Below are 11,756 nucleotides of genomic sequence, written 5' to 3'. Positions count from 1 at the left end.
CCCCCCCCAAGAAAAACAAACAATAAAAACCAAACAAAACAACTTAAGACAGAACCAAAATGAACAAAATAGCATTCTAATTAGTGTAAACCCTCAGTAAAAAAAACCCAAAAAACAAACATAAAAGGTAAACGAACAAACACAAATTTTGATGTCCATTTATAATAATCCAACCATTAAAACATCGAACAGTTCAGAAGAGAAGCCTTTCCGCAAACCCAAACGCAAGAACTCGAAACCCCCCCCCCCCAAAAAAAGGAGACATTTTACAAGTTAAAGATAGCAATGAAAGTGAAAGTCAAGGATCCTGTAGCTAGCATCTTCATCGACAAATTTTAATAAATGCAAACACAGTGAAAACAGCAAAAGCAAGTATAAAGTTAATTGAGACATTTTGCAATGAACGAAAGAAAAATAAACACACTTTGATTACTTTGAAAGAGAACCATAAACTAATCTGTGACAAAGATTAGGATATTCCCGTAATGCAATTGCATTGAGTGAGTCAAAAAAGAATACTCGACAGTGTCATTTTTGTGGAACCAAAACCAGTGGAAGTAAGAGAGAAAGTACGGTGCAGTTTCAGGGCAGCAAAATAAGACATTAAGTAAGCTACGAGATTGCAAGACTAGCATACATCTCTAACTACTAAAATATCTGTTTTATTGTCTTTGAGGCTGCACTGCAAACAAGAAAAGGTCAAAATATTTTTTGAATTCCTGAATTTTGGGGGGGGAAGGAGGATGGGGGAAGAGAAACCATAAAACCAAGAACAAAAGTTCACTGAGGTATAGCTTTCTTATAGTAGTCAGCATTACAGCAGATACATACTGCTGGGAATCATCATCATAAAGAGCCAGATATCAAACAGACATTGACGATCATGCCTTGCCATTCATATCTCTGCTTGGATGCTCTCAAAAAACTTCTATATTATCCTGGTGTTTCCCTGCTGCCAATTTGTTCAGGTTTTCCAAAGAAAACTTCTCTGGGTCTACTCCTGATTTATTTGCCTTCTACTTTCCCCCTAAAAGCAAGATGTTCAAAGCCTCTATGTTAATTCAAGAGTCCACGGAACTGCATTTGTAGCGCCCAAATTGTTCTTATTTGTGAGCAACCCACTCGGACTTCGTTCAGTATGTCCTCGTTTGATTTCTTTTCCATCCATAAAATTTCACAGGTCTTCTAAAAAAAACATATTTCTGTTGCTTCTATTTTATTTGCCAGAAATAGACAAGGATAACAACAACAGCAAAAAGAAAGAAAAGGTAAAACTACACAAGAAAGTCTTTCAACAATCTAAAATTAAAAGCATTATACTGTTTAGAAGTATAAACAGACCACAAGCATCAAGTAGCAGCCAAGAGTAGTGGTAGGTAAACACTTTCATACGGCTAAAAGAAATTAAGCATTAACAAGAGCAGCATTTTTGCTTCTGCCAAACCAACATCCTCACAATATCAATAGTCGGGTAGGGGGAGGAGAGAGAGAGAGAGAGAGAGAGGGAGAGAGAGAGAGAGAGAGAGAGAGAGAGAGAGAGAGAGAGAGAGAGGGGGTGAGCAGGGGGTGGGAGAGAGAGAGAGAGAGAGAGAGAGAGAGAGAGAGAGAGAGAGAGAGAGAGAGAGAGAGAGAGAGAGAGAGAGAGAGAGAGAGAGAGAGAGAGAGAGAGTTTGTGTGTCAAAAAGACAACTTGAGCGTTTATTCGCTCACCTCTTGTTTGGAGAAGAACGCAAGACTGTAGAGCAGGGGAAATAACCGAGTTATTGTCGGAAGCCCGTCAATAAGTTGCAATTTTCGAAGTCGATTATGTCCCCTCCAACAAGAAAAGCAATTATAGCTTGTTCACTCTCGTCTGACCACGGTTAAAAGAAGATAAAATGAAATCGCTCTGTTTAATCCTCTCAGATCTTTGCACATGAGTGTAAAAGTTGGATGGCCAACAGAATTTAAAAGCCCATTCATAAAGGTCACTGCAAACTAAGGTTCCAACACGTTTTCTTTGATGAAAGGATAAAGTGGGTAAAAAAAATATTAGGGGATTTACAGCATGCACCCAACACATTTAAAAGTTGACATATTTTTCTCACCATCACACTTTAACATAATTTGTATAAGAAACACGATTCAAGAAACAGGGTGAGTAATTTTTTAGACTCACAGGGAGTATGTGAAGACGTCTAGACAACTGCAGGATGAAATCTACAAACTAACACTGAAATATAGAGGCAGGGTGGTGTGGCTGTCTCAAAATGAGCAATTTGTGGGCAAAGTTAGTGTAAGTCATTTATTTTACCCTATCCGTACGTCGTGTTTTACTATCGTATCCACACGACGAGGGGAACTCTGTGCCATCACTTTCCAAAGACGAAATTTACTCTTTAATCCGATCCGTACGCTTTGATAGCAGTCTGTCAAAATGATTTTTTGAGAAACACTGAAAGTTTCAAGGATATCTTTGTACTAGAAATATTCTAAAATGTGAAGAATACAACCCTGGGGGGTACAAAATGACCCCAGGGTATACGAATAGGGTTAAATGATCCTGTGTATGCATCGAAAGAGCGGTGGTTTTTAATAAAGGGTTCAAAAACAAAAATGTTTTTATCACAGGATCAAGATTTAAGAACAATAATACTTTTGTTTGGTTGCCGGCCTGCAGAAGCGGCATACAAAGTTTCATGAGCATAAGTAAATTAACAAATAGACTAGAATTTATTTTAACATGCACAGACGAAAGTGAATAGGCTATAAAACCATTTGCAGCCAAAGTTAAAAATGTAAACATAACTTTGTGTCCTGCAAATAAAAAAACCCCATACATCCATAAAAGATATTGGTGTAATACAACTGTACAATGCTAACGAGCTGAAAAGAGTATTGTTTGAAAAAAAAAAAGCAGCATGCACATCTGTGGGGAACATTGACAACACAGAACAACATAAAGCAAGTGAAGGTTAAACAAAACCACATAAGGTACTGACCTGGCTAGAGCTTGCGGTAAACTGGAAATGATTGGGCCGTACCCTGCTGCGTTATCATACAGTTCAAACAAGGGAGCTGCTACAAGCTTGTAATTGCGTGGAACCGCAAACAGGGCTGAGAATGACAAAGAGTACATTTTTAACTAATGACAGCTTGTTTAGTTCAGTTTTAGCAAGGGATTTGTGGCACATGCAAGACAAATGGGTCATACAAGTGCCCAAGATTGGAAGTGTTACTAGCGAGTAACAAAGAAAAGAAGGAAGGGAAATAAGGAAATACATATTCGATTGGAAAGAAAGAGCAAGCCACACCAGAGGGTCTGCCAATCACCCACAGAGAATTTGAGACACCAGTAACAATTCACAATCATACATAATAATGATTTCGGGGGAAGGGGCGGGCGGAGGAGTCGACTTTGTTGTGACATTTTTAAAAAGTACACAATGAGTAAATAGTCCTCTCAAAATTGGAAATGTATTTCCATTATTACTACAACTTTCTTTGTCAGCCCCCCCTCCCCACCCACACTAATCATGAACATTTGAAAAGTGTTCTGACATTACATGAGCAAATCTATTTCAGTTAAAATACTTTTTCAGAGAAATGATGTCCCATCACACTTCCAGTGTGTTCTCCTAATTGACTTTGCTAACGCATTGCTTATAGGTGGGCTATCAGCATATGTTCAATTTTTTGGAAAAGGAGGTCTATCATTCGTAAGAATTGCAGTGTGATCATCAAAACCATAGTTTTCCCCATTGCATAACATGTGCTGCTTTCAAATAAAGCTTACCTTTTTCTGGAAGTTGCACCAAGAAGAGACGCTTGTGTTCTTTAGGCTTGGTGATATGAGCTGGTATGTAGGGATACTGCAAAAATAAAAGAAATAATTATGACTTGAAAGCACAGAATAATGTTTTACAGGTTTATGCTCTACGGAAAAATTTAGTCATTTTTGTGAAAAAGATTATAATCTATATATGCTTCCTGAAAAACTCTAAATAAAATAAAATGTATGTGACACAATAACAGTACTTTTACATGTAAATATAAGAAAAAAATATGCACAGAGAATGAGTTGACTACACAATTGCCTTTCGTTTACTTTTAGTCAGAGTTCCACAGAACTTGCAACACAATTAGGTCATTATAATCTTCGAAGATTGCAGGTCTTACAAGAGAGTAACATACACAAAACAGAAGGAGGAGAGATAAGGATCATAGGAAAGAAGAGGCAAACCACACCAGAGATTCGCCAACCATCCACTCACACAATTGTTTGTCGCACATAAATAACACCAATCAGTTCAAATTTAGTTTAATGGCTGAAAAATCAAACTACATTCATTCTATCTGAAAGCTCAATTGCAGTCATTTGATCACACACTATAAAATCATCTATAATATCCAGCAGAAGACACAAGAGAAACATGTAGGACCCCTGATGTTGAATACCAAACATAAACAGAGCCTGCACAATCTGGTACTCATCACAACTTCCTCCAACTTCAATAAAGTGGCCAAGTTCCAAGGTCAGAGAAATCTTGGCCTGTCCAACAAGAGTATAAATCTGATACCAGAAGTTGGACCCCTTCCCCCCAAGACTCAGAGTCGGTACTTTGTCGAAATGTCCCCTCCCCTTCTCAACAAGCACATATATTTTAAAAAAGTAAGTTGCTATCTGTCTCACCTGTGATGGTTCAAAATTTGGCCTCCACCAGTTGCCAATTGTATCCTCTATGACCCAGTCCATGGGAGCACCGTCCTGTCTGCCAAGAGTCTGTTGATATACAGAAAAGATAAAATTGTTGACCAATACAATAGCTGGCACGGCTACATAGCATCTGGGGGGAAATTAAAAAACTCTTAACAAAACTGAATTTTGTTAATCCTGAAATTCCATTTAAAGTTTGTTTCTACATTTTAAAACAACTGGCAATATACTATAATTACAGGAATTACTCATACTATTCTTTAAAAAACATGGTTGAATATATCTGTGTTGTAGGGTTGGGTCGGGCTCGCAAAATTAGCGTCCGCGAATAACGAACTACTCGCTGGCACTACCCGCAAACGAGCGGATGGGTAACGAACTGTTCGTTTGTGAAGAGTAGTTCGCTACTCGCTATAGATCGGGCAGAGACAACAGTTCATTTAGCGAGCGAGCGGACGGGTAAACCGAGAGACTCCATGCATTCGAGCGGGCGGACGGACGGGCGCGACTCCTTCTATTGCCTACAAACCCCCGCCCCCGCCCCCCAAAAATTAATTTAAAAATCACCACCCTGCCTCACATTGTAGCTAGGCGTTCATGGCAGAAATCCCCCCCCCCCCCCCCCCTCCCGGCCGTTGCGATAATTGGAACGTACACAGTGTGCCCCACGCATGAGGTGAAAGGTTACACACATAGTGCTACGTCACCAGCCTCTCCCACTCCCCGTGGCACCGCTAGTGGCTTCAAACATTAGGCCTAATTAACAAACAATAGACGATGGGTCTAATCTCGCGTCGAGTATCTTGTCTGCTTGAGTTCGTCCGTTTGCCCGCCCGCCCAGTGAATAAAATTGTGGAGCGAACCCAAAAAACGAACTGACTTGAGGTCCGCAGTCCACTCGCTGAGAGAGTCAAATTGTGGAGCGGACCCAAAAAAACGAACTGTCTTGAGATTCGCAGTTCGCTCTCATGGCCGTCCGTCGTTCGCTCTGACTGAGTCCGAGAGTAACGAACCCGTCCGTCCGCTCGCCCCAACCCTACTGTGTTGGTCTTAGTCAAGGGAAATAATAATTACTTTTTTCTACTTCTTTGGTCTTCAATATTAATGAGTGTTGTCCCTTGTCCTATGTGGGATTCTCCGACATTGGAGTAGCCTAAGGGTGGATTATTTTGGTCCAACACAAAGGAAGTACTCACTACTCGCATCAAGTACTGAATAAACTTCACTTGCTTGCTGGCCACTGACAGGAATGGTTGTTCTGTGCTTCTCAGTTCTAATTCTAAAATTCAGTACTACTTACTACATTAAATACTACCAAGATATAACAGCTTCAGTATTACGTTTTCTTCTCTTCGTCTTCATCATATATCAAGTCATACATACACACCCAAGAGACTGTTCTTCATGTCATTCCTCTCCCTTAAAGACGATGGGATAAACTATGAAAGCTGCAAACACAATACAATTTGAAATTAAGTCAACCAAAATGCTCTTGACCACTCTCCCTAATTATGTCCTACTCACAGGTCAGGTCCAGGGCCAACAACTTCTAATATTTGTTGTTTAAAAATCAATTGCTACTGTAACCAGAAAATGACAATTATGAGAATAATTCTCAGGTCTGCTGGGGTAATAGTATAGATTGAGAAGCGCATAGAGCTTGCTGTACAGCGGGGATTTGCGCTATACAAATGCTATCTATTATTATTATTATTATTAATACATAACCTTACCCTCATACCCTAGAGGAAGAGCAGTAAAGAAGTACATTGAAATACATTGCTTCAATACTCTATATTTCCATAAAAAGAGCAAATGATAGAAAGAAAAAAAAAAAAATTGTAATCGAACCGGCTCTAACAGCCACCTGTATAAGATAATCCCCTGTACAAACAGGTTACTTCCCATTTCCTCTCTTGTGTATTTTTTACATTAAAATGACACTGTGTAAGACTGCCACCTGTCAAAGATAACCACTTTTTTCGTCAACAATAGAGCTTGCTCTTTCGTCTAAGACAGTTTCTACTGTATACCAAATAATAAAATTAAAGTTCTTGCAAAATGGTTAAGGCAGAGGGGAAGTAATTAATGGAATTGTTCAAAGACAGGATTGAGGGCTTAGAAAAGTTCAAAAACCACTGCAAAAGTAATACTATATTCAAAGACCAATCTGGGTATTGCAATTTGACTGGAAATGTATATGACCTGTTGCAAAATAAAGAGAGAAGCCTTGTGTATCATTAATCATTGAGCGCCCAAATTTGCCTTTGAGCATGTCCATCAGTTCAGGTAGAGAATTCTGTGAGCAGAAACACAATCACCTTTAGAGCACATCTGACTCTTTCGAAAAAAAAGAAGAACCCTTTTCAGATAGGAAAATTATGTCCATCCGAGCAGTGGTAACCACGGAGAGCAATCTTGGCAATAACTATTTGCAGTCTAGTGCATTCTCAACCTCAATTATGTTCTACCGAGATCCAAAGGCAAAATGTTCTATTTCTTTGCTAATGCGTTCACACAAACCTCAGTAAGTAGTCTCTTCAGTCCATCAACCTGGTCTTCACCAGCATTGAGCTCACCTCCTGGCCTAAAATAAAAAACATTTAAATAAATATTTATCAATTATATAAACTTAGAGACTAAAAGCATCACCCTTTTTTTAAATGAAAAAGAATTGGTAGTTCAACCATCTCTATGGACAGTTATCATTTTCTCTCAAGGTCAGCAGATTATCACACCATATTAAGAAAACAACCATAAAAATGTACGGGAAACCTGTAATCAAAAACTTCGTTTTAATTCCAATTAAGATCCAACTACTGAAAAAGACAATAAGCTACAAGGTTTCAAAAATATAACCCCCCCCCGGTAAACGAGAATGGAAGACATTGAAACACAGTTGTTACCACATCTCTACCACTTCTCGGGAAGACAAAGCTGAGGCTTCAGTGTCAGTTAATTTTTACATCAGCATCAGAAACTACAAACAAAGCACCCAATTTGTCACTTATAACACTGATATGATAGAAATTACAAGTAAGAGAACTACTACTACTAAAAACCATGTTGTGTTTGGAAACACTTACAGTTTAAAAAACGTAGTTCCCAGCTGCAGCAGAAGTACGTGAGGCAAGCCATGCTCATACACAATCAGTACTCCTTCCACTGATCTGCGCATACCAATCTTGTCAAACTCCTCTCTCATGCGCTGAAACCTGGCTGGGACTGAACTGTCCTTTTCATAGAGAGGCTCCTTGGTACCAAATGTGTAATTGTTCAGAGGATACCTGAAGACACAAAAATGGAGGAATAAAATAATTATCAGGAACCTGTTTCTGGAGAAAAAAAAACAAAGAACCCCCCCAAAAAAGTCCCCCCCCCCCCCACCACCAAAAAAAACTTTATGTAGAAGGATCTATGGATGATATCAAGACTTGAAATTTTTTTGTAAAAATTGTCTAAGACGGCTGCCCATTGTTGAGCAGAAAAGTATCTGTCTCAGAGAGGTGACCATCTAACTTAGTGTTACTCTATAGTACAAAACATGCAAGGAATGAAATAGGGAGTGACCGCTTGTATAAGTGATTGTCTTATAGAGACAGCAGCTAAAACAGGTTTGACTGCAATTGTTCAGGCTCGATTGTTTGTCTCTATAGATAGCTTGTTCACTTTTGTCTGTCCCCATTAGAAAATTGTAGCTCATTTATCAATTTGCAGGTGCCCATGTAACTTTGCATGGCACTTCTGTAGGTTAGCAACCAAACAAATGTATAATTTAAAAAAAATCTTGATCCAGTAATAAAAAGTTTCTTTGTTTAACGGGAGGAGCTACCCTTGAGGACCATTTTCTATGTTTGTTGCCCAAGATCAAATCTAAGTTCACATTAAAGTCAGGCATAGAAAAATCTCTTGCCATCTATGTTTCATGAAAGTTTCATGTCAAAAGGACTAAAACTAAGGAAGGAGTAGGGAAAAAACTGCAAAAAAATAAAATTTTGCGAAAAACGACAATTATTGCGAAAATTCACTCTTTTAACCCATCCTCGTGTTTTCAAAGGTATTTTACGAGGAGAATATAATAAAGACTATCTCAAGAGTATCCATGCTATTTTTAGACAAAAAACTGGTTGATCTTCAAAAAATCAGCCAACATAAAATTTGCGTAGCCTGAACAAAATCTGCAAAATCAAGTTTCGCTCCTCCCCTTAAGCCTTATATATTAAACACTTCCTTTTGAGTGCATAGGCAGGATCACTACAGTAAATGATTTACTGAAACTTTCCCACAAATTAACCATTTTGAGACAGCGACACGACGGTGCCCCCACATTTCAGAGTAAACTTGTAAATCTCCCCCCAATGTTGTCTCAACATCTTCAAGGGAGTCTTTCTTTATTACAGCTTTTATGACAAGCATCTTGGAAAGACTCCTGCAAACAGATCATAAAATAAAGATCAAAACACATTGATAGGACTCGTGAAAAGTGACAAAATGACAAACATTATGTAAAATTGGCACAGGCTATGCTGCTCCTGCAAACAATGCTGAAAAACGCAATGTAGTACCCGCTTCCACAGTCAAAGTCAAGAGTCTTTCTTCATACTTTATATATAAAATGATCTTCCTTCACAAACAAAAGTGAGAGAGAGAGAGAGAGAGAGAGAGAAAGGAGAGAGAGAGAGGGGGGGGAGGGGAGTCACAAAGGATTTACGACAAAATAAAGTGAATAGATCTAATGCTATGCCATGGGAAATAATTCGGTGCTTTTTCCACCCCCCAATATTTATTCGCCTATTTTCCTGTTTCGGGAATATAATATAATCGAGTTAAAACTTTACTGATACATTGGCCTGGATCGAATATTTGAAGAGATTTCGACTTATGAATCTCCTCTAGATCTAGTACTGTACATGAACGTAAATTACTTGTTAAACTCTTCTTTGTAGCAGTAATTGAAACGCAAAATGGTTCACATTCCAACTTGGCAATAAGCTAACGATATCGATGAACGGCTGGCCAAATTGTACTTCCACTTCTGACCAAAACAACAATGGCAACAGTTTGGACAACAGTCAATTTCCGAGATGCACTTCATGATTACAATATATAATTTTGAGAAATCAATTAGATCTACCTCGATCTAGAAGATCTAGATATTAGATCTACTCAAATACAAAATCGAGTTTAATTTTTTGCGAAAATTGAATAAAATAGGCCAAAATAAAGGGGGTTAAAAACCACCAAAAAAGAGCCAATAATTCTATTTAAGTTTAAGCTTTTTTTTTTTTTTTTGCTTGACCAGGCAGGGGCTTGGGCCCTTTACTTTTTATACTTTTAGTAAGCCTATTATTAGAGTAGACTGAGTAAACTAGTGCTGGCTGATACTGATGAAACCCAGTGTCTATACTTTCTTGGCATTGGGTGCCGAGAACTGCCAGTGTACCAGCACCGGGAGTGACACCAGGAGGTGCCCTTGCGCCCTCGATCAGCGCCGTCCACACCCCTCCCAACACACACACGACAGAAACTGAGAGGTGAACAGTGACACAGCATACCTTTTAAGTTTGCCGCCGCACGGGACCAAACTTTGCAGTCAGAATTTAAAAAATAATTATCGCCGCTAAAAATTGATTTCCTTTTTGGAACAGCGTGTCAAAATACGCTCATCAGGGAACACAAACCCGGCTCCTGCAGGACCAGGGTTTAAACCCATCCACTCACATAGAGGAGAAAAGTAGGCCTAATGTTTAATGCAGAGATACGTTTAATAAAACTACAAGTTAGAGAAAAAGCAAAATGGCTCCCGTGGAACCTGATTTGATGCAATAGATAGGCCTATCTAAATTTAACCAAACTGCATTTTTGATAATATGATTGTCAATTTTAAAATCTGGTCATGTATCAAGGTCACACACTGCGTTGTGTGCATCTGACGTCACAGCTGCTAGGCCTACACACAGTTGACACAGCACACTTCCTGTGGCCAGTTGGTGTCGGCTCCTTCCCAGATCCGAAAGGCTTACTAATCGTTGGTGTCAGCTCCTTCCCAGAGCTGGTACTGGAGGCCTGGTGCCAGTACTGACACCTCCTTCGGTAGAACCGAAAGTTCCGGTACTGGGTACAGGTAACTGCCCATCCCCAGTGTAAACCATGCTGTACAAGAGAAACATTAACCCTCGTCTTGCGGGGGACGGGTTTATGTCGCCCGATAAGCCTATTTCGGCACCTCGCCTACGTTCTGGTCCCGAATCAGAGCAGCCCCCGGCTCAGCGCACGCGCACCATCTTACGTGAAATTCGGGTTCGGAGTCGGATCCCCATTCACGCAGGTCAAGTGTGTGTGTGTGTCAGTCACGGCGCACCAGCAGTGGAATTTTAGTTGCCTCTTGTATTTATGGTAATTCTCTTTTAGTGTAACCAAAGCATGCATTTCTGCTCTTGAGACTAAAAAAAGAACGGATGTTGTAACTTGTCTGGTTGTTTTGTTAGACGCGCTGGAATCGGCAATGCTAAATTGTAATTTTTTTTTGACTAGCGAGAATGAAAAAAAATCAATATAAAAAAAAGCCTCGACAAAATCTGTCGAACTTTTGGGACATGAACGACATAGCATTGGTGCAGATACTCAGAAAAGATGGTATCTGCGCATATAATAGAAAGCTGTAACTTTGCAACTTTATCCATCGGGCACACAATTCGCTATGAAGTAATTCCTCCAAATACAACTTTATGTTTCTAATATAATCGAGAATATTCGCATATTTTTTAAAAAAGTTTATAAAAGTTACCATGAAGTTTCTCTATGAAAAGTACAAATCGATTTTAGTGCCAGAATACATCTTCAATGTAATACACAAACAGTATCTGTTACACTCCTGAAATTCCTTACTTTTCTTAAAACGCTAAGTCTAGGTTTTGTAAGTTGAGTGAATAATAGAGATGACTTCTCATAATTGGGTTATAAATAAGAATAATTATTATAATTTCTAGCTTTCCAGGGACACTGAATCAGCACCAGACTTTTCCAGCTTTCTTTTTCGTTTCTATGACCATTTGCAATA

At 39.1% G+C, this 11,756-nt stretch overlaps 1 protein-coding gene across 1 annotated transcript in view; it reads right to left on the bottom strand.

The window, feature by feature from the left end:
• LOC101862927 (cleavage and polyadenylation specificity factor subunit 5) overlaps positions 1–11,756 on the bottom strand; it is a 73,443-nt gene that overhangs the window by 57,507 nt on the left and 4,180 nt on the right. Inside the window, exons 2-6 of the mRNA XM_005092071.3 lie at positions 7,783–7,983; positions 7,220–7,283; positions 4,673–4,762; positions 3,776–3,851; positions 2,982–3,096 (exon numbers count right to left, since the gene is read on the bottom strand). Of these exons, the coding sequence (XP_005092128.1) occupies positions 2,982–3,096; positions 3,776–3,851; positions 4,673–4,762; positions 7,220–7,283; positions 7,783–7,983 (546 nt within the window). The remainder of the gene's footprint in view (positions 1–2,981; positions 3,097–3,775; positions 3,852–4,672; positions 4,763–7,219; positions 7,284–7,782; positions 7,984–11,756) is intronic.

Source organism: Aplysia californica, unplaced genomic scaffold (genome assembly GCF_000002075.1).
Source record: "Aplysia californica isolate F4 #8 unplaced genomic scaffold, AplCal3.0 scaffold00040, whole genome shotgun sequence".
In the NCBI taxonomy this organism is placed as follows: domain Eukaryota; kingdom Metazoa; phylum Mollusca; class Gastropoda; order Aplysiida; family Aplysiidae; genus Aplysia; species Aplysia californica.
The sequence above is the reverse complement of the archived record's forward strand: the minus strand, read 5'-3'. Positions and strand labels throughout refer to the sequence as shown.